The 23331-nt window shown below is 39.3% G+C and overlaps 3 protein-coding genes across 8 annotated transcripts; 1 reads left to right on the top strand and 2 right to left on the bottom strand.

The window, feature by feature from the left end:
• Nucleotides 1–531: 531 nt before the first annotated feature.
• Nucleotides 532–5349, bottom strand: pigr (polymeric immunoglobulin receptor). 6 transcript variants are annotated; one of them, XM_036004848.1, is made up of 8 exons: nt 5199–5349; nt 4205–4549; nt 3999–4080; nt 3561–3787; nt 2390–2486; nt 2140–2228; nt 1935–1990; nt 532–1819 (listed from the first exon to the last, which is right to left on the bottom strand). In XM_036004848.1, the coding sequence occupies exons 1-8, from the start codon at nt 5245–5247 to the stop codon at nt 1745–1747; spliced, it is 1020 nt and encodes a 339-aa protein (XP_035860741.1). In that variant the 5' UTR covers nt 5248–5349; the 3' UTR covers nt 532–1744. The 6 variants fall into 6 exon arrangements, with proteins under 6 accessions (XP_035860741.1, XP_035860743.1, XP_035860742.1 ...); XM_036004850.1 differs by having other exon boundaries at nt 2390–2480; XM_036004849.1 differs by having other exon boundaries at nt 2390–2483; nt 5199–5348.
• Nucleotides 5350–11488: 6139 nt separating this feature from the next.
• On the bottom strand, nt 11489–16551 carry dad1 (defender against cell death 1). Its single transcript, XM_031310584.2, has 3 exons — nt 16202–16551; nt 13038–13209; nt 11489–11701 (listed from the first exon to the last, which is right to left on the bottom strand). The coding sequence occupies exons 1-2, from the start codon at nt 16410–16412 to the stop codon at nt 13079–13081; spliced, it is 342 nt and encodes a 113-aa protein (XP_031166444.1). The 5' UTR covers nt 16413–16551; the 3' UTR covers nt 11489–11701; nt 13038–13078.
• A 439-nt stretch (nt 16552–16990) lies between these two features.
• abhd4 (abhydrolase domain containing 4, N-acyl phospholipase B) lies at nt 16991–22437 on the top strand. Its single transcript, XM_031310582.2, has 8 exons — nt 16991–17204; nt 18088–18182; nt 18863–18967; nt 19077–19365; nt 21004–21191; nt 21274–21385; nt 21504–21690; nt 21872–22437. Exons 1-8 carry the CDS (start codon nt 17152–17154, stop codon nt 21959–21961), a joined length of 1119 nt encoding a protein of 372 aa, XP_031166442.1. The 5' UTR covers nt 16991–17151; the 3' UTR covers nt 21962–22437.
• The last annotated feature ends 894 nt before the right edge of the window (nt 22438–23331 follow it).

Raw genomic sequence — 23331 nt, 5'->3', positions numbered from 1 at the left:
AAGTGAGAAAAAAAACTATGAAAACTGCTATGTATTATGACCGTCATTAGATCTGGAAGACACTGTTGCTGTTGTAGTGTGGACGTGCATGTGTTGTGTGGCTTTTTGCTATGGTGCGTTTTTTTTTGTGGCTCTTTATACCTAACTGGTTGGCCACCCCTGGAGTAGGCCTTACTTCACACAGAATCAGTTATATATTCACGTCACCAAGGAGGAGGCAAAACAATGTACTATTCATTATGGGAGTCAGGAACATCTACAAGGTCCTCATCTTATCTACAAGGTCCTCACCCCCCACCCCCCCACCCTCCCACCCAGAGCCTCTTCACATATAGTATGCCAAGTGTGAAGGACTCTGAGGCCTTTCAAAATACCAAACAATGACAATGCACAAACCAGTCCTTCATGTATAATACGTTTCTACCACTATACTGTAGACATGTCGACTTCTGAACAGGGCTGTAGCTAGGATTTTAGATATACTGAGGTCATGAGTTCAAAAAGACCAAAAAAGACCAAGAACCAAAGAAGTCTCTAAAAAGTCTTAAAATGTTGTACATCTTAAGTTTTTTTATTGAATTAGCTGTTAATTCATATATTCTGCAAGTTTTATAAAATGGAGCAGTTGTTTCAAGGAAATTCCTTGTCATGTAACGTGATTAAGACCTAGAAAAAACGTGTGTTCGTGTCCTGTTTGAAAAGAAACGTAAATGGCGAGTCATTTTAAATGTACTTAACAAACTGAACTATGTCACGTTTTACGTAACCAGAAGTCAAGTAACTTAACAAATGTAGTGATTTTAACACAAACCACAATCTTTTTCTAAACTTAACTAAGTAGTTTAGCTGTCTAAACCTAACCAAACTGTGACCGTTTCACTACGTTAATGACCTGTTTAAAACCACGTTACGCTTAAGTATAAGGAAGGAATCATTATCGTTATTATCCATTCACATAGCAACAGTTGCCGCTGGCTTGGTCAGAACCCTACTGGCATCACTTTTTAATGCTCTGTGAATTCAAACAACACTAACGTTACTTGGTTAGGTTTAGGCAACAAAACTACATTATATAAAAAAGTTAACTTACATTATGCTTATTGTAAGTTATAGGCTTATTTAAAAAAAGTCAAAGTTGACCTTTGGTTTAAAACAGGACATGAACACTAATCTCCCGGGTAAAAATGCTGTGTTTGTGTGATCCATAAACCCCCCAAAAACGTCCTCCTATTCGCTATTTATACTACTCCCTACCATTGTCGCTCATCATACTACGTCATCGTACAGCGCTGCGGTCGAGCAGTTGCTCTGAGCATCTAATATTGATGCGGATGGGTGATCCAGCTTACTAATAGATGATGGCGCCCTACTGAGCCAACTAGGAGGTAGTGGAGAAATAATAAATCAAATATGTAGTTATTGATTTTTTGTATTTATGAAAATAAAAATCTAATTCAAGCATACTGGATTCAGCAAAAAGTGCATGTTTAACTGCAGAATGTAAACTCCACCAATTTGCTAAAATCCCCAAATTTCAACAAAATTACAATACACTACATAGGCTAACATAGGATCTCCAGCCTATAGCAGTTGCATTATGTAAAGCAGCAAGCAGAAAACATGTGTTGTGCTGGTATGTTATATACAAAAGACACTGGAAATAAAGTATGTGCTGTGTGCAGTGAACAGACACAAAATGAAATTCAGTTACAAAGAGTAAAAATAAACCCTGCACTGATAAAGCTCAGTACATTTGTACATCCTGGGAGTCCCTGTTAAGGAAAACGACAGCAGAGTTTTGCAGGTCACCCGAGTACTCCTGTCGGAGACAGAAACAAAAATGAGTACAATAATCGCTAAAGCATACCCTTGATAATGGTGTTTATCTTTAAACAGAGTGTAATATTATGACAGATATTGTAATGAGGGCTTACATTGTGCCTTGCTTGTATCTCCTTAACTTGTCTCAGCACAGGATCCTGCTCTAGAAATGGATATTAAGGATATTTAAGCCATAAATGATAATGCAAATATCTCAGATATATTTAATGCATATGCAGTATTCCATAGACCTATAGAGGAGGTTAGTGGCAGGCTTTTGCCAGATTTAATATTCAAAGAAATAAGAAGTTGCCTTACTGTGCTGTTTCCACAATTTTCTTGCCAATATGGCCATGCCCACAAGGAGCATTATAGAAGCACACACCAGCAACGACTCCAAGATGTGGCTAAAACACAGACAAGGGCACACAGCCGTCTGAGCAGATAGTCCAGCTTCAAGAGCAGCACAGGCATATACTCCATCTGTTCTTACATAGTCACATGATGGCCATGATGATGACAGATTTGTCATAAATAGCACACGCATAAAGTATTGCTTTACGCTTACCTGTGACTGTTCCAGGACTCCTTAGTGATGGGTTTGGGTGGAGGCAGGTATGCAACAGACTGACTTGTAGTAGGTGTGGATGTCACAGATACTGCTGCTGAAGATAAAGACATTATAGCTGAAAAATGATGTTCTATTATAAGCAGAAGAGTGTTTGTAGCAGCACCCGCAGAGTTCATGACATCAATATTCTTGATAGGTGACCCGTGATAATCGATACCTTGTACAGCTGGAGACCTAGGAGCCCCTGCCATCTGTCACAAACACATATTGATCTTCAAAGCTGCTCTTGGCTACTTCTCATTTCAGCAGCTGCAGAGTGATGTGTGGAAAAGGGCACGCAGCCGCAGAATTGTGCCTCTTTTCATACCTACAATGCCTGTTTTAAATAGTTCTCAATAACATTCGGGAGTTTCAGTTGGCAAGTCAGATCACTATCTAAACAACTCCCCATAGTACACTGATTTTCTAAACTCAACAGAGTTTTAATAGATGTTTCCCAGACTGAAATCTCATAGTGAAAACTGAGCTTGTGAGATTTAGGCTGGCTTTGCAGGACTCATGGTTTAGGATGATTGAAAGAATAGTATTTTTAAAGCTGGACTAATCAATATTTTTATATAGACTGTGAGTCAAATGAGTATGCCTAATGTGAAAGTGTTTTTTAATTACATTATTTTAGGGTCTTTCAGCTCATTGTTTTGGTTTCAAAGCCACACAACTTTCCTGTTTTGATTCACTCTTGTGGCTCTCATGAACCTCGTTTCCAGCCAAAGCTGTTTTCAGATAATGAGCTGGATGTTTTTCTCAGTTTTCTCTCAGAGTTGTTTGAAACCAAAACAAAACTAAAAGGAGAGTGAATATTGGACTTGTATTCACCAAGGGGCAAGAAACACAATTTTAATGTAATGCTCCGTGGAACTAAAACTAAAAAACTAAAAATGTTGGCATTTCAACTTCATAAGATCATAATATGTAACTGTTGTGTTTGCTTGTTCTGCTTCCCTCAAGTGCCAAAAAACAACAAAGAATAGCCTAGTGCAGCTTCTACAATGAATCAAATAGGAATGGATCACTGACTTGTCTAGATTCCAATTGAATGCAAGGTTTTGATATGAAAGGATCATTTGTTGTATACAATTTTCTTTTTATGTTTTTTTTGTAAACCTACCGGTCGTGGGTCGGGGTGTGACCAGCACATGCACAGCTATCTGCTGCTGTCCTGCAGAACACCAGTACCAGCCGGTATCTCTCATCTGCAGCTTCTTTAAGGTTATAGTGAGAGTCCTAGTTCTGTCATCGCTGATGGCCACAGAAGTGTCTTCGTAGCTCCCGTCAGAACCTGTCAGCAGACAGGAGCTCCAGTCTCCGCTCCGACACCACTTCTTCTCGCTTTCTCTGTTGGCAAGCAGTCACAGGGGAGTCAGTAAAGGCAGACTGTCCATCAAAGTTTGGCTTGAATTGAAGATTTGGAAAAGAAATAACCATGTGTCTCAGTTTTGCTGATGCTTTAGAAATGTTGTTATGAAGGTGAGGATTCTACATGGTCTCATGGTAAATAAAACTGACACAATCGTAACATAATGAATGGGACAATAAAATAGGCTACCTGTATCTCTCACTGTAGTGGCATTCAACTGTGATACTACTCCCTTCTTCCCCAATCAGGCGGCTGTTCACCACTGACATGCCTGCAGGAAAGGAATCAACTCATAAATACAGCCTTACATTTGTAATATAAGCATTTGAAACGCACAAAAATACAATTTTTTTCAATGGGGATCTATAATAGGTCAAAATCACTCAATTACTCACCATGAATGACCTTAATGTTAGTGTAAGCAACATCATCAGCACTCCACGCACCGCCTATCTCCACGCCACACATGTACCACCCAGAGTCCCCCTCCTTCAGGTTGCTCATGGTCACAGCAAACACCAGCTGGACCGGGTCGTCAAAGATGCTCACTTTCTCCTCAGCTTGATTGGCCGAACGGGGCTCATCTGTTCGTGCTAAACTGGTGCAGAACTCCCTCATCTTCCCCCGACACCAGTATTTTACATAGCCGGCATACTGAGGCCCATAATGACACGGGACTGTGAGAGGTTGACCCTCCATGACTGCATGCTCCCCCTCGGTGGTTACCCTGCAGAGGAAGGCTGGTGGAAGAGATGATTCAGTGTTGAACACTAGCTTGAACTTAAACTTTCCGTAATGCTGCAGGCAAATCTGACTCACAGTGGACATTTCTAATCTATGATTGAAGAACGGGGAAAGTGGCCTTGAGCAATACTTGTTTCACATTTATGGTTTCGGTTTCCTTTGTTACAAAACACTATTCCCACTTAAACTTCCTTCTTAATAAGCCTGTTTCCAAAATTGGATTATCCCTCTATAGTAGAGTTACACTAAGTGGGGACAAATATAACAGGCTTTTGGAGACTTGACAAAATAAACATCAAACAAAATCTTGCAAATGAGCAAACAATACGGAAGCTTGGAGGATTAAAAAAACATAACACATACAAAAGCCTTCTCCGGGTCCCACTGAAAAAAAATATTAAAAACCTTTCCAGTCTGTCTTCAAGAAATAATATAACACAGAAAAGTAATAAAATACTAAAGAGAAGTGAAGCATAACAACCATTTTACATAGTAGCACCAGCATTTGCCAAAAGCACACTCACTCTTAAAGTGAGGGGGCTGCATCATAGACATCAGTTATCTGCAGACTAAAAACAAATAACAAAGGCATATTGTACAGCTTTTGTACAAGCATATGACCTCAATAATTTCAGTAATTATTACCTGGGAACCATGGTAACAGGCTGAGGGTGATTATAAAGGGTTGCAGCATGTTTCGCCGTCAGTTTGAGGTTTACCAAGTGAACTTTCTCCCTTGTGTAAACATGGACTCCAGGTTCCGCAATGCCAATTTCCCCTTGGTCATGTGACCATAAGTTGGATCCAGATGTTCCAGATGTTAACCATGTAGGTGCCAGTTAGATTTGAATAGTAATGAATTATATTAGAAAATGACTAACAAGCTGTGCTCACTGTGGCATTGATGTAAAATACCACACATTTTCTATGACCTTCTGTAAATAAGTCAGCTTTTATCCATGATCTAAAAAGTACAGCTTATAAAACATTGTGAAGGGGTGGGGGGCAAAATGTGTGAAAAAATTGCACACACAAAAATGCAATACAAATTGTTGTATTTCTGTAAATTGACCCATTTGCTATGTAATAATAATGTATACTTTATTAATCCCGCTAGGGGAAATTACAGTTACACACAGGCCTGAATTACACACACATGCTCAGTACCTATATGCCTACGTGCACTAATGGAGAGATGTCAGAGTGACGGGGATGGAAAGGCGCATCGAGCATTTGGGGGTTCAGTGCCTTGCTCAAGAGCACCTTGGCAGTGCCCAGGAGGTGAACTGGCACCTCTCCAGCTACAAGTCCACAACCATACTTTGGTCCGTATAGGGACTTGAACCAGCGACCCTCCAGTTCCCAGCCCAACTCCCTACTGACTGAGCTATTGCCTCCCCATCTTTTGTATTTGTACATCCCAAGAGGATTTAAAGGTCCAATGTGTAGGAATTTTTCCCATCTAGCATTAAGATCATATATCGCAATCAACTCTCTCGCACCACGCAGTTTAAAGTACGTATTACAGCTACCTAGCCTTCACACTTTTTTCTGATGACGCCGGTCTCTTGCTCTTTTCAATATACTTTTTATTTTTCTGGGTGAAGAAGAAGACTCCTGTTCCTGAAATTTGGATTTTGAAAACATGTGGTCCTCCATGTTTCCTTCTTCTAACTTGCTGGGGACGTGAAGCGACGATACCCATTAGCAGCATTAGCAGCACCTGTGAGTTTATCATGTGACATGAAAACGCGAAAGGCAGAGCAGTATGTCCTGTATGTCCCTTACCGGCTAACATATTTCAAGATGGTGCATGAATATGGAGCATCTACCCCAGTTCATGCAAACGCAAATGTAAAATTTCAAGCCAGGAATACTTGGAATTGATGGTGGAGGTAAATATTCATGAAAAAGGACAAGTTTGTGAACGGGCAACACAGATTTTGAGAATGAACAACTAAAAACGTTACACACTGGACCTTTAAAGTATTTACCTTCTCAGACAGTCCCTGTCTGGACAAAACCTCCCAAATTCCACAATATTAAAGAAATTAAGACTTAAGGGGCATAGTTCTATATTTTAGGAAATAGGCTAAGTTGGATTAAAACATTGGTATGGTAAATTAAAGAAGAGTGGTATCAATCTTCTCATCTAACTCTGAACAAGAAAGCAACAATGCTTATTTCCGAAAATGTTGAACTATTCTTTTAACTACGGTTTTGGCCTGTAAGTTTAAACATGTCATCTTTCTTCTCATTTCCCCTGTTAATTTCACTGTTACCCATCTTTTTAATAACCTATTCTTCCAAGCAACCAAATGTGGAGTGCTTTCCCTCCATGGTTGCAGAGGATTCATTTGGCAGGCTACAATGAAATGATTTGATTTTGGTGCCTGAAAACTTTGGATTTAGTCCAGTCTTAATTTGTCGGATTAGGCTTCAACCCACAGCCCCCTCAGCCACTGAATTAACAAACAATCTTAATTATTCAAAGCTTCTCAATATGCTCTGTGAAGGTTGTCAAAGATAGCCCTAAAGTCTCTTGCTTTTTTCTCTTTGGCTGCAAAGCCTTATAAGGTCAGCCATTTCCTGGAAAATTGTAGGGAGAATTGAAACTGATATCAGATTTGAGAATAGAAACTTAACTTTCACGAAACTAATTATTTGTATCCAGGCTTCATGCCATATCAGGGCAACCATACATATCCCAATATCCTGATATTCCTTTCAGCTTTGTGAAAATATATATATATATATATATATATATATATATATATATATATATATATATATATATATATATATTTAATTTTGGTGAATTGCTTCATCAAACTAAGCAAGATTAGCTACAGTAGATAGAACTGTCCTCCGCCTAACAGAGCATGTAAATTAAAATGTCAGAGGGAAAAGGTCTTCTATTAGTCTCTATGCCATCATTCTTTTTAGGAAAGCTGAAATGTCTTTGTCTTCACTACATTACCTAGTGGTTTGAATGTACTCAACTTCAGCACTTTTAATTTTACGATATTTTATACTTCCACTCCACTACACTTCAGAGGAAAATATTTTAATTTTTATTTCTTTACATTTACTTGAGAACTTTAGTTACTTTGCAAATTAAGATTTTAAAAACCTATAATGACAATATGATACATTTCATATACCAAACAGTCAATGGAATTGCTAGAATCAGCTCTACCTCGACCAATCACAACACTAAAATGTGGTTTACATGTAAATGTAAAGTAATATTATGCAATATTATACAACATAACTTTGACTGTAACCATTTTACCTGAATAGTGGGTACTTTTAAACTTTAAGTAAATTGCTGATAATGCTGCTCATGCACATGCATTCATTCTCCCTTGTGGGGGGAGGGGCTTAGGAGACCGTTTTGGGCTTTAAAGTGCCCATATTATGAAAAAATCACTTTTTCTGGGATTTGGGGTGTTATGTTGTGTCTCTGGTGCTTCCACACACATACAAACTTTGAAAAAAACCCATCCATGCTGTTTAGAGTGAGATACAGTTTCTGAATGTGTCCTGCCTTCAGTCTCTGGGTGAGCTGTTCAAAAATCGGCACGGCTTGTGACGTCACAAGCCGAAACGAGCAAGCTAACCGCAACCATTAGCTCGTAGCATGGCGTTAGCATGCTAACGCTAACGCTAGCATGCTAACGCTAGCTTGCTACCTCGTTCTCAATAGCAAAAGCACTGCTACAACACACACAAGTTCACCATAATCTACAAAAGAACTACTTACATGTGCGCCCTCATTTAGAAGTCTCCCAGCTAATCCTGCCTTGTAACTGACCAAAGTTGTAAAAACAGCCTTTCTTTTACTGACTATGGAGCTAGCTAGCTGACATGATCTACATCTGAGCTACTGGGCATGTGCGAGTGCAATCAAAGATAGTACAGAAGAAGAAGAAGAAAAGAGGTCTCACTCTGTAGCTAAAACAGAGACCAGCTGAAAAGAGGATCTGCAGCAGTGAGAGAGAGCGGTGCAGTACAACAAAAATATGGTGCTTTTTGAAAATTAAACCATGTAAACCTATTCTGGTACAACCTTAAAATACAATTATGAACCTGAAAATGAGCATAATATGGCTGCTTTAACGGAAAGGGGGGAGGGACTGAGAAGTTGTCGATGTTCAAATTTTTTGGCTAAGTCCTGGATCTTCACAATCCTACCTAAAGCACCTTTAAATGTTCCATATTATGCTCATATTCAGCTTTATACCGGTATTTTGGGTTTCTACTAGAACATATTTACATTCTTTCATTTTCAAAAAACACTATTTTTCTGTCTGAAAATACCTGTAATCACCCTCGGTCTGAAACGCTTCTTTGAATCAAATACTCCAATAATGTTATCCATTCAATATGTAGAGGTAGGTAGATAATCTACCTCTCTGTCTGCTTTTAAATCAGCATAGGAAGTGATGTAGATCTGCCCTTTACAGGAGAAACCTGGGATGCCAGCTTGACCAAGTCTGTTTTTCCATCTCTTTATGCAAGGCAGTTCCACATCCAGTTCAAACTGGCCCACACAGCTAAAATGTACCCTCAGGTTAGTACATTCTTTGAGAAATATAAGTGGATCTGCACAGTCACAAGCAACTGAGTTGAAATGAGTTCACGTCAGTTATTCCAGAGCAAGTATTTGAAGCAAACCCTCTCATTGCTCTGGGGTGGAATGTTCTTGCTTTCCCCTCTTACATGATTGGCAGCAGACCTGCTGCTAGTCTTGCACTGCCAGACCTTCCTCCACAGCGCTTTGAAGGAGGGTCTGGCTAGTCTACACAACATTCCGGGATGGGAGAAACACATGCTCTGGTTGATTGGCATTTCTTTAAACCAATCACAATCGTCTTGGGCAGCGCCAAGCGCCGAATAGAGGTTCGGGAAGGAACTTGTTTTGGTGGGACATAGGGAAGCAAGCTCTGGAATTAAAATGACTGTCGAGTGTGTGATGAGAATTTTACAAAAAAAAAAAAGATTAAAAAAAAGATTAAAAAAAAAAGATAAATATAATTTGTCTATTCTAGCTCGGAGGATATTTCCCAAATCGACCAGATGCCAACACAGAGAAAGCGGAAGGTGAGGGACATCCGGCCAAAAATGCGGGACATCCAGCAGAACATCTGGCAGCACTAGCCTCGTGAGACCGTCCTGATCTCGCGAGCTCCAGTTTTCCACTCGCAGATCAGTCTGGCATCTTGAGATAGAGAAAATTTGGAGACGTTCGCCAAACGACCGACCAATCAGCGTTGGTTTTGAGGCAGGTTTAGGTGTGACGCAACGAGAAGCGACTGTCAGTACACGATCCGTTCTGCCTGCACGATCCGTTCTGCACATGCGCAAGACAATACTGTTTTACGTATCCATACGACCTGCACGATCTGTTCCACGCTAGCCTCCACCGGGAAGCTAACGTTAGTTTAGCTAACAGCTAATTCGGCTAACCGCTAGCTGACAGCTAGATTCAGTCTAAAATAACGTTAACTCAAACGTAATGGGGAAAAGCAGGCTACAGCTAAATTAAGACTTCACAGTGATAACAATAAAGACAAGTATTGAGTGATTGTATTTTAAATGAGCACAAGTAAAGTAGAACTGGCGTAACAGCTGTTATATATGTTAGGTGTTTGTTATATATGTCAACATTTATTTTCAAGTTTTATTTTGAGGGTCTTTTAAAGTTATTACATGCTGTCTCAGCTAGCAGTTAGCCAAATTAGCTGTTAGCTAAACTAACGTTAGCTTGCCTGTGGAGGCTAACGGCAGTTGAGTTGACATTATTTTAGACTGAATCTAGCTGTCAGCTAGCGGTTAGCCGAATTAGCTGTTAGCTAAACTAACGTTAGCTTGGCTGTCGACCGGAAGCGTGGAACAGATCGTGCAGTGTCGTAAATCCTCGTACAACCGCGCATGCGCGAACATTTTGCGCATGTGCAGAACGGATCGTGCAGGCAGAACGGATCGTGTACCGACAGCTAAACAACATGGCGGCTTCCACGGATGAGTGAAGCTATCACGCAAGTTTTATCGGAATTAGAAAGTATTCCTTCATTGAAAGAAGAGCAAAAAACGGCACTGGAGGCTTTTCTTGGAGGAAAAGATGTTTTTGCTCTTCTCCCGACTGGTTTCGGCAAGAGTTTGATATATCAACTGGCTCCGCTAGTCGTGAAGAAAATTAGCCTCGTGAGACCGTCCTGATCTTGCGAGCTATCTGGTGGAGTCAGGTTAGTGATAGACAGATGGTTTATCCAATCAGCTAACCAGTATTTTCGCACCTTCCCAAAAGTTCTCCAACGGAAAGTTCCCAGATGGATATGCCGAGCAAATGCGAAGCAATCCATCTGGCGGAGTTAGGTTATGGCAGCACCGGAACAATCCCGGAAAATGAAATGTCGTCGATATAGACTAACCTGCTGCACGCACTCTTATTCTCATGAGTTCATCAACTTAAAAAAAGATGCAACATTTGGGGTTCAAAAAAAACATTCTACAAGGGATGGAGCCCTTTCCTAGCAATGTTCACTAAGTTATTTCTTTTTATATTTGTTTCTCTGTAGCAAACTCCAAATGTAGCATGCAGCTTCTCCAAACTCTGATATAAAAAGTTATATATTTTAAGCTGTAATAGGATTATATTGATATCTCCCTAATAATGTCGGGTTAGGGGGGGTACATTTTTCCTGTACTCTAATGTATTAATAGAAATAACAATTTTGTATGTTCAAATATAAGAAGTAGGACCGTATGGCCCTGTTAACTTTTTTCATGACTTAATACATTTGTACATTACCTGTCCATACTCATTTAGAGAATATCATGCATTCAAAAGATGTATATATTTAGATTATTTAAAACAAGTCTTTTGTCAAAAACAAAATGTGTTTCGTTCAAGAACGGCTTCATTATTCTCCAGGTCACCATTTCAGTTGTTTTTATTTTTTCTTCTCGGTGCAAAGGGGAATGCTTTACAAATTTTTAATATAAAAAAAAGAATGCAAGAAATCAATCATTATCTGTAAGAAAATCATGCAACTAATTCAGTGTTGATGGTGGGAGGTGACTCAATGGCACAAAAGTAGATGTAGCATCATTTCTTGAAGCGGATCTTCTCTTGTCCTTATCTATGAAAAAAAAAGAAGAAAGGTGGTTGGGTTAGTGACATTGAGGTTATGGGAGTAGTTATTAAAAAACAAAATTTAAAAATAAGAGAAGCAAGAGCTGTATGCCCTTACCAAGTCTAAACATCCAATAACATGGTTATGTCTAGCAAAACAAAAGCAATACTATGTAATACTATGTGCTATCGTGGATCTCCCCATAGAGCACCCAAAGGACAACGATATATTTCTTGTTTTCCAAGCATAAACCAATAATAATAAAGCATACATCTGTGTAAAAGCTCTCATAAACATCATTGGAGTTAATAAAATCTAGTATTTATTGCCTGTTGAGAGACTCTACACTATGGACACTAATGCGTATCTCACACACATCAACTTCCAGAGAGATTTTTTCAAAAAGATACCAGCGGTATAAAACCCCTAAAAACCACATTCTTTTAACTATGTGGCATTTATGACCTTGGCCAGTCCGGTTTTAAAGCATCTCAATAAACAGAATATTGCAAACAAACTCAAGGTCTAGCACCGAAACGGCTTAAGTACATTTATTTTTCCAAGTTAGCAGTGTGCGGGAGGTTATTTTCAACTTTTGACCTACTCTTCCTACGCACTCGTCTCATAAAATAGAGATTTAGAGAGCAAATTATTCTTCCCTTCCCCTAAGTGGCTATGCCACTGTCAGACCGCCACTGTAAATAAGAACCTGTTCTTAATGACTTGCCTGTAAAAATAAGGTGACTTTTTTTTTTTGGAATAAAGAGGATATACCTTTGTCCAGAATGTTCTCCAGCAGGTTCAGGCCTAATTAATTGACTAGTGGCTCCAAAACGTGCTAGTTGCTACTTGATATGTGAGAACTCACTCCAACAGGGAGGTAGTCTTAATCAACAGCTGCAGACCTGTTACTCTGAGCAGCTTTAAGCATTCAGCTGGAAGGAAAACTAACTACAGAATATAATATGATGACTGATGTGGCATGTGTTGTGTCAAATATCAATAACTACATAAAAAAACAAACGTGATTACGATTTTGGCTGCTAACGATCACAAAAACAGAGTAATCGAGAAAAACAATTATTTTGCACGTTACATTTTGCATGTACGGTACACTCTTATCTTGTCTTATGTTCTGAATGAAAAACAAAGTTCAAAGTTCAAGGTGTTTTCACTGTTGTTTTTTTAAATTCAATAATTGCAACATCTTTCCAAAAAGTCAATGAGTAATCGTGTTAAATAACCGTGATTTCAATATTGACCAAAATAATCGTCATTATGACTTTTTTTCATCGAGCAGCCCTAACTCTTGAAATAAGAAATGCATGTGTGAAATATGCACCTTCTAAGAGGGGGACACTGTGAGTCAGATTCACGTCTGTTTCAACCAATGAAGTTCATCACAACCAGATGGAGGACGGTGTGAGCGAATAGGAAGTCAGCGAAGGCTCTCTCTGGGGAGATGGACAGGAAGTCTCCTTTGTTCTGTGGGTTGATCTGGATACGAAGACACACTAAGAAAAAAGCAAAAGACAGAGGATTCAGTTTAAAGTGTTTTTTTTTTATTTATTTTTTTACACACTTTAGATCCATAAATAACATTATGTTAATATAATATTGTAATATTTTCATTATTGGTAAAAAAAGAAAGAAAAGGTTTTCATTTATTAATTGTTCAATTTAGAAATCTATCAACTTCAGCGCTTATATAGAATAGTTAGATTTTTGAACTGAAAATAAAGCTCTGCCATTGTTCCTATGGTTACATTACATTACATAGGTGGATCTGAATTCAAGATTCATGGTGTATCTGTATGTCTGAACATGAAAAAACCCGGAAACAACGGAATTTGAAGGGCGCTCGGAGAGCGCAGACCTCCGCCAATACATGCCCTATCTCACGATGTTAATGCTGTGTCAATTTTCCCAGATGGAGCTAATTTTTCCCTATTATTTTGACAACACCTGAATGCAGCACAATTGCCCTATAACGCAAGTGATTTTTTATTTTTTATTTAAATGGGTTCTTTCTTGGCCCATGCTACACCCTTCCACTAAGTTTGATGAAGTTGGGCCAGTAGTTTTTCCGCCGCTGACAGAATCCTGCTGACAAACAAACAGACAAACAGAGCCTTGGCAGAGGTAATGAGACTTGTAATGTTGTCAGTAATGGAGTCCGATTCATTCTCCCTAGAGCTATGTAGGCGGTCAATATTAAAACTTCTTCCTCATTGGAGCCACAGTTTGATTGTATAACAACATTGTGCACGTTGTGATGTTTTTTTCAAACTGATAACCACATTTTAAATACTCAAACAATTCTGAAACATTGAAAGGTGCCCTGCCACATCATTTTTACTTGTATTTTTTATATTTTTTAATATGTTAGGTCCATATGTGTTTGTGTTGTGAATGTGAAAATGAACTGCTACCTCCTCTGTCAGCTCTAGCCACTGAAAGGAAATAAGCGGAGAAATCAGGCCAATTACAAAAGCTGGTCAGTCTGACGTGGTGTTGCCTGAGCTCATTACTATTCATGAGCTCGCCCAGTTGCGCTGGGTAAAGGATGCTGATAGCCAGGCTCTCATTGGCTGTATGTTAGCCAATCAGAGTCAAGCAACTTAGCTTGTTGAATATTAATGACAACTGGCACAAATCGAGCTGAGTCTTCTTGCAGGCTTTCTATACCATGCTAGAATGGCTTGAAACAAGGTAACCAAGGCATTTTTTCCACAAAAATGGTAGAACTTCAGACATTACCACAAAGTAATGAAATACGTGTGGCAGGGCACCTTTAAGAAATATTACTAGAAAATTTTAAATTGACATAAATTGATATTACGGTGCAGTAGGGTTTAGACAATCAATCAATTTGTCAACAGACAGAAAAAGGTATCACCAACTATTTTGAAATCTATGAATTAATGATAATAGTTTCAGTTATTTATCACTAACATATGCTAAACAATCACTGGTTCTCTATTTTCCATCACTGTAAAGTAAACTCAATGTCTTTGGGTTGTGATGGGCTATTTTTCATTATTTCTGAGATTTTAGAGACAAATGATCAATTTAAATAGATGAATCATGCAGGTCATGATCATCATATCAACCCAATTGCTCAATCTCACCCATTTTATTGTTTACTCATGTAGTTATGACAATATGAGCTCTGAGTAACCGGGTTTTCTCTGTCCTCTACTATGGGAATACAATTGATTCTGAAAGTGCTAAGGTACACCCAGTAGCTAGGGTTGCACGATATGAGGAAAATATGCGATATTCGATAACGTTGTTGAATATCGTGATAACGATATTATTTGCAATAAACGGATATTAAAGTGTTCACAGTTCTGCTGCTTGTTGAATTTAAAACAAATGAAAAGGAAATCCTTCCCAACATTTTATTGAACAAATTGAACATTGAATTGAATATAAAACTAAAAAAAGAATGACGGTTACATTTTAAAGGGCAGTTTTCTACTGATATTTTTGTTTCAACTAAACAAAAAAATCTCTGAGTGTCTTTGGCGATATGTTGCAGCCTTTTGCGATATTGCGCCAGTTGATATTGCGATGACGATAAAAAAAACAAAAAAAAACCGATATATTGTGCAGCCCTACCAGTAGGCAGTTTATTCTGCACACCTAGCTAAGACGGATGCATTTTAATGCAACAAAACCTGCCTTCATGAGGGTTATAATGTGCTTCTTAAAACTGCTGTGGAGAGGTGTTCAATCAGCTGTATGGTCATTTTGGAGGCTGTATAGTTTGTGATGAGTTTGTTTTATTGCATTATATATTATACATTTTATGACACTAAGATGTTTCTTATTATTTAGTCTGATGAAACTGGGTGGATAAAACACCTCTAATTATAACGTCACACAATTCAGTAAAACCACAAACGAAAACTACGAAGTTGAATAAACACCTTCCTACAAACCTTTTAACAAAACTTAACAGTATAACCTTCATGAATGGCTTATTGCAGGGCTTTTGTAACGTTATTAGACCAGATAACTTTTAGCTAAGTGTGCCTAACCCTTGTGTTGTCTTCCTGTCAACCTTGAAAAAAAACACTTCTTTTTTTTTTTAAGTTTTTTGACGCCTTTTTTTCACAGTTAGTTTTTGCTTTTTCCAACGTTTTAAATTGTAAAACTTTTCTTCTACACATTTGCAGCGCTTATTTCTACGTCCTATTTTTTCTGATATAAAACAAAAATTTAAAACGGGTCAATGTGACCCGAAGTCAACACAAGGGCTAATATGGCAACTGAGTGTACTTTGTTATTCTAATTGAGTAGGTGAACATGTCCATACTTATTGTACATGCTGTATAATTTACAACTCCAGCCATGGGATGTTAGCATGGTTAGCTAACTTGTGTCTGCACACAGGTTCACTAATGGGCCAGAAGTCCAGTGACTGAATGAAACCCTCGACTGACGCATTGTATAATTCATTGGCAAGGCATAACAACATTTAACTGAATTAGTATTTACCTCCGAGAATGAAAGCGCCCACACATGAGATGAAGCCCGACAGAAAGCTATTGAAGGGGAAGGTGCCAACGAGCAGACAGTAGAGGAACTGCAGCGCTCCTGTCAACAAGATGTACAGCAAATATGCATCCACCACTTTCAGCTTGTTGGGCGTCGTGGTGGTGTACTCGTCTAGAAACCGAGAAATAACCGATATGACTGAATTCGACATGACTTTGCCGTCTTATTTGTACAAATGAGGTCAATAAGCGACTTTTGCACAGGTCCACTTCCTCAAGCGAATGAGTGACGTGTCCTCGTCAACCGGAAGCGGCCTTGGTGTTACAAAGAATATATTCCGATTCCGTCGCTCGGAAAGAAAAGCAAAGGGCCCGCTGTTGAAGGAAATTATCCTTAGCGCCGCCCACCGTACGACAGAGAGGTGTGAAATTTGGAAAGATGATTTACTCTGCCAGTATTTCGAGGTGCGGCTGTGTTAACTACGTACTCGAATCTTACCAATTTTCTTGGATCGGAATGGCCCCAGTGCCTAATGTTTGAATCACAGTCACCCGCAAGTTAAGCTTTTGCAGTTTTGAATTTCACCAATCAATTCACACAAAGAACACACACAACAGCAATAACATTACACTACAATAATACGTGTACTTGCCCGTCCCCCCAAATTTGTTTTTTTACTGTGAACGGCCCGTCAGACTTTGTATTAGATGGAAGATGATTGATTAATGACTGTAAAAAAAATAAATTAAAAAAGCGTTATGAGTTATGCTTATAGCTGACCGTTGACGCATCTTCACAATAGACCATCTTTGTATTCGGTCAGCTGATCTATAAACGACTTATAAAACATCAGAAACTAGCCTACAGACACAGAGGTGTACATTTCAAAGCAGATACAGAGAACCGTGTTGTCAACCTCATAACTTGATGTAACCGAATGTAGTTAACCAATGGAGCCTGCTACAACACACACAGCTCCGATACAGGCCGATTGCGAAACAGAGTAAGTAACACAGATAGATAAACAGTCTGGTACAACCTCCTTCAGCACCCCGCTGGGCTGATTACATCACATTCTAGCTAAAATTAAACAAAAAATGATCCCCTTTAAGGCATGTATTGGGATCTGTGTAGTACAATACTTAACTAGAGTGCTATATCATTGTACCAATATCAATTTGCATATAAAATATACATGTTCTTAAACTTATATGTGTTATATCCATGTGACATTACACTTAATTACAACCTTTTCTAAATTACAACATTTTATAAATGTAACCACCTAACTGTTTTAATATAACACAACTGTTGTTACCAGTAGCTTATCTGACATGAATAGAGGGTTAAAAAAAATTTAAAATCAGTGATCACAAAGTTTAACACTGGCTCACTTTAACTTCCAGAATCAGTACTGTAGGGATATTAGTTTTTTTTTATTATTAGTAACCAAGACCCCACACAGGAGTGGCTAGTGATTGAATGGGATGTTGGTCTGCCACTCCTGTCAAACAGGTCTTTTTAAATTTGCATTTATTGGAGAGAAGAGCAGCTGTGAGCGACACTCCAAGGCGAGCCAGTTGATCGGATGACTCGGCATATTTTAAATGCATGTTGACTCTATGCATGGCACAGTAAACTTCCTGAAATTTAAATTACTCTTAAAAGGTCAGAGGTAATCATGATAAATATTGACCAATACATCACTGCTGCTGTGGCTTTGATTGATAGCATGGTGGCTGTAAAACATGACACTCCCAGGTGGGTTTGGTCTATTCAAACAATGATAACACTGACTTAAACCTGTTAGTATGGTACATTCAGCGTGTTCCGAGTAATTCCTGTACTACCTACTATCTCTTCGTTTTTTGTTTCTCTCTTGTTAGGCCAAGTTCTGTGACTTCAGTCTGGAGCTGGTGGCCTTCCTGGCGTCCAACCTCCATGTCCCTTTTAAAAACTACAGAGTCCAAGATTCTTGCTTGTAAGAATGTTTTGACATATACTCGCAGATTTTTAAACCACAATAAAGGAAGATAAATGTAGCTAAATACTTGTAATGATATATAAATGGCTGCTAACTCTTTATGAAATATCTATATGAGCTTCTGCAAGTGTAAAATGACACTGTTATATCACTAGCTATATAGTCTCGCATTGCCAGACCTTCCTCCACAGCGCTGTGGAGGAGGGTCTGGCTAGTCCACACAGGATTTCGGGATGGGACAAGAACGTGCTTTGGTTTATTGGCATTTCTTTAAACCAATCACAATCGTCTTGGGCGGGGCTAAGCGCCGAGCAGAGCCACGGTGCCTCTGCAAAATAGCCTCGGGAAGGAACTTGTTTTGGTGGAACTTGCTCTTTCAAAAGTTGTTTTAGTCATGCAAAAGAAAACTCAGATTGGACAGATAGTCTAGCTAGTTGTCTCGATTTACCCTGCAGACATTTTAGGAGCAGTTAACCAAAGTCCTCAAAAATCACTCAGAGTTTAAAATGCCAACACAAAGAAAGCGGAAGGTAACGGACAGCCGGTGGAATTTCTGGCGGCACCGGGAGCAATCCCGGAAGTGGAACATTGTGGTTATAGACTACTAGCTATACAACTAACACAGAACCACAGTGAGGGTTTAGTGATCATTTCTCCTCCATGTCTGGTCACAACAGGTATTCAGAATGACCTATGGGCTCGGTTTGTGACCCTGCCAAACCAGGATCGAATATGGACTCTGACCCTCACCAACAAGGCAGTGCGCAAACCTGCAGAACAGGGTACAACCCTCCTCTCAGTCTTAGTTTGTTTATTTGGAGACAACAGCTGTAATTCCAGAGTGCTGTATGCATTATAAGACTCATGTCTGTCATCCTCTTTTTCCTCTAGCCCACAAGACTCCCCTGGTGATGGTCCACGGTTTTGGAGGAGGGGTGGGCCTGTGGATCAGGAACATGGACACGCTGAGTCGGTCACGGCCTGTTTACGCCTTTGACCTCCTGGGCTTTGGTAGGAGCTCCAGGCCTACCTTCCCCTCAGATGCTGCCAAGGCAGAGGAACAGTTTGTTGACTCTATTGAGCAGTGGAGACAGTCTGTAGGCCTGGAGAACATGATTCTGCTGGGGCACAGTCTGGGGGGTTACCTGGCTACCTCCTATGCTATCCAGTACCCTTCTAGGTAATAATACTAATGGGACATCATGTAAAGCTTCAGATGAGGGGCAGCTGCAGAACAGAATACTTGCAGCTGGCAGTGATTGGGTGTTTTATTTGAGAATAAAGGACTTCAGTAAGTCATGTATTATGGAAATACATTAGTGAAGGCAGAGATTGTATTTGAATAGTGAACAATGAATATGTCATGTTGAGAATTAACAGAATTTCAGTCAGAAAGATCAGTAATAATCAAATTCATTGTCACACTATTGTTCCAGTTGCTACAGTATTTATTCCTGACAAAATATTGTTTAATAGGAATCCATTGTATTAGGGCTGCACAATAATCGCAATTTTATCGAAATCGCAATATGGACTAGTGTCAAACCATTCTAAAATAAAGTATTGTGGTGCTGCAGAGATGTCCCGGCCTACAAATCGTATCCTACAGACTAAAGAAAAAACATCTTTGTTTGGTACAGATCCTGGCAAAAATCACACTATAATCATTTTTTTAAATATATATATATATTTCAATGAAAATGAGAATAAATGATACAAACATGATCATTCCCTCCAATATCATGAATCATATCGCAATCGCAATATCAGTCAAAATAATCGCAATTAGATATTTTCCTAATATCGTGCAGCCCTACATTGTATATTCATTTCAGTTGTTTGGAATGAATGTAGAAAATTAAAATTCTTGCTATTCAGATATGATCTTTATTGGCACTAATCATTTTCCACAGCCTCCAGGAAAATCCACAGTAGGTAGTTCTTTTGAAGTTTGTTACTTAATACAGGTGCTAGCAACATAATAAAAACGTCATGCTCTTAAGGGAATTGTTTGCCATTTTGGGATATTAGTCACCTTTTTGCCGAGAGTTAGATACCACTCTCATGTTTGCATGGTAACTATGGAACTACCACCAGCGGCCAGTGAGCTTAGTTTAGCACAAAGACGGGAAACAAGGGGAAACAGCTAGCCTGGATCTGGCCTGCAGGGCTATTTCTAGGCCAGGTGCTGTCACATCTAGGAGTCTCTGCTGGTTGCTTAGCAACGTCACAGTGATGACAAGACACCAGGAAGTGACTGTGCCAAGAAATAGCCCAGAACATTAACCCTCCATAACTTGTCACTTTTACACTTCGGCTTGTGTACAGATTAAACAAACAAGATGTAAAGTGTTACGTAAGTGTTAGTAAGAGGGCCTAGTAGGCAGATTTCGTTAGCTTTGGACTGAGCCAGGCTAGCTTTTCCCTCTGTTTCCATTCTTTGCGCTAAGCTAAGCTAATTGGCTGCTAGCTGTAGCTTTATTTTTCCATACAGATATATAAGAGAGTGGTATCAATCTTCTCATTTAATTCTCAGCAAGAAAGATAATTTATTATTAGTATTATCAGGTTTGCGCTTTTTCGAAATCGTATCTCCGTGTTGTCTAGACTCTAGTTAACAGACCAAACAATCAAAAAATGTTCCCTACAGCCGATGTGTGTAAAATTAGACATGTCCTGACGTTGGCGCCTCCTAGTGGTAGTATCCAAAAAGACAGCAATGCACACCACTGTGTGCTGTGCATAGGATGATGTCAAATAAATGCCAGTTGGTACAAAGTTATTGTAATATGTAATGTATTCTGCTCTCTGTGTGCAGAGTGTCACATCTTATCCTGGTGGACCCCTGGGGTTTCCCTGAGCGACCCGAGACACAAACCCAAGAGGGTCAAGGACAGGGGACAGAAGTGGGGAAGAGGCCACCCCTTCCACGCTGGGTAAAAGCTATTGCAGCAGTGGTTTCCCTTTTCAACCCACTGGCTGTCATTAGAGCAGCAGGCCCATGGGGTAAGATATGTTGTTGTTTATTTAATATTGTGCTGTGCTACATTATAACTCTTTCCACTCATACAGTATGTCATCGATTCAGGTCCGGGCTTGGTGAACAGGTTCCGTCCTGATTTCAAAAGGAAATTTGAAGATCTGTTTGAGGATGACACTATGACGCAGTACATTTACCACTGTAACGCACAAACCCCAAGGTAAGACCAAGGTAACACTCGCATCACTTCATCACATTTTTAATAACGGAGCATAATGCCTTTTAAAAAGCTGACCAGTCTCCTAACGCCTTTTTATTTCCTTTCCTCCTCCTCCCAGTGGTGAGGTGGGTTTCCGGGCCATGTCAGAGTCTCTGGGCTGGGCCAAGAGGCCCATGCTTCAGCGGGTTCACCAGCTGCCCCCCTCTATGCCCCTCACCATGCTGTATGGAGCACAATCCTGGGTGGGCAGCTCGTCTGGGGACAAAGTGGCTCAGATTAGGGACCAGGCCCACACCAAAGTGCTGGTGAGTACAGATGCAGAGTCATAAGGAAGATATTATCCAATTAGGAGTCTAAACGGTGCAGTTCAGCTTTAAATTAGTATAATTTTAATTCCATTTAAATTAGTGTTTTCTTCTTCACATTTTACTGTATGATTGGGGACTGTTTGTGTTATCTTTATTTCCTGATTTTTCCACTGTGCAGCTGATAGATGATGCTTCTCACCATGTGTATGCTGATCAACCAGAGGAGTTCAACAGAGTGGTAGAAAATGTATGTAACTCTGTTAACTGATGTGTGTGTGTGTGTGTGTGTGTGTGTGTGTGTGTGTGTGTGTGTGTGTGTGTGTGTGTGTGTGTGTGTGTGTGTGTGTGTGTGTGTGTGTGTGTGTGTGTGTGTGTGTGTGTGTGTGTGTGTGTGTGTGAAAGGGCTGTCAATTCATGGCGCTTTTAGAGCTGTAACCTTTGCCTGTGGATCATGCTGGATGGTTTTGTGTTGGGGCGTATCAAGACATGTTGTAGCTCAACATGAGTTTGAATGTTATTTTGTTCTAAATCCTGTTGTCATAGTAACAGGTTATTGATATTATTGTAGTAAAGTTCTCTAGTCATTTGTAAGCTGATATGTTTGTTTTTTCAATTTAGGATTGTTACTAAATGATTTATTTATAACATGATTGTATTTGTCATACAGAGTAATCATTGATCTTCTTAATTCAGTGCTAAATTATGTTGCCAATTGTTATAAGTGACTAAGTGAGACACGCACACCCATAGATAAGTTCTATATCTATGCGCACACCACTCTGGATACACTGGGTTTATGTGTTACCAAGCAGCCACATGGCTACTGATTCACACTGTTTATGTGCCTGACATGGACCATTAAGTACTGTATGAGATATTTCTTCATTGATCCCTGCATTTCTTTAAAATATTTTTCCCTGTATCAAACAGCTGTTTGTATTTTATACCTTGAAAACAATAAAAGCTTATTTGACAAACTGCTACTGTAGAGAACAACTTTGTGGCCTAACCAGTAGAGGTCAGTACCAAGTGGCAATTCTTATTAGTTTTACAGGGGCTTCACGCTTGTGCCTGTCATCAGTGGAAATGGATAGTGTTAAGGCCTGCATTAAAAATATTGTATATGTAAAAGCACACAACTATTGCTAGTAAAATATACAATAAAAAGTTCTAGTTATGAAGGCCGAATTGCCCCTACCATTGTTATATTGATGATATAACTGAATTATTACTACTGATTATGTTTAAACAGCTTTTTTATTGTTGCAACTGGTCGAGGTGGAGCTAATTTTACTATTTTACATAATGTTAGTTTAGTTAGTACGTAAACTGTAGCCATCGATAAACGTAGTGGAGTAAGAGATAGGCACCAATATTTCTCTCTGAAAAATTGAGACGTATCATAAAAGAAAATACTCAAATAAAGAACCTTTGATTACATTCTGCCACTGCTGCCTGTGCTTAAAGTGCTCATATTATGCTTTTTGGCTTTTTCCCTTTCCTTTATTGTGATATATCTTTTTTGTGCACATTATAGGTTTACAAAGTGAAAAAGCCCAAAGTTAACCCCAAAGGGACTTACCATCTCCAACAGAAAACACTGTTCACAAACTGCTCCAAACAGCTCTACTGTAGTCC

This window comes from Sander lucioperca, chromosome 9 (assembly GCF_008315115.2).
Source record: "Sander lucioperca isolate FBNREF2018 chromosome 9, SLUC_FBN_1.2, whole genome shotgun sequence".
NCBI classification, from domain to species: Eukaryota; Metazoa; Chordata; class Actinopteri; order Perciformes; family Percidae; genus Sander; species Sander lucioperca.
This window is presented reverse-complemented; position numbering and strand designations above follow the sequence as displayed.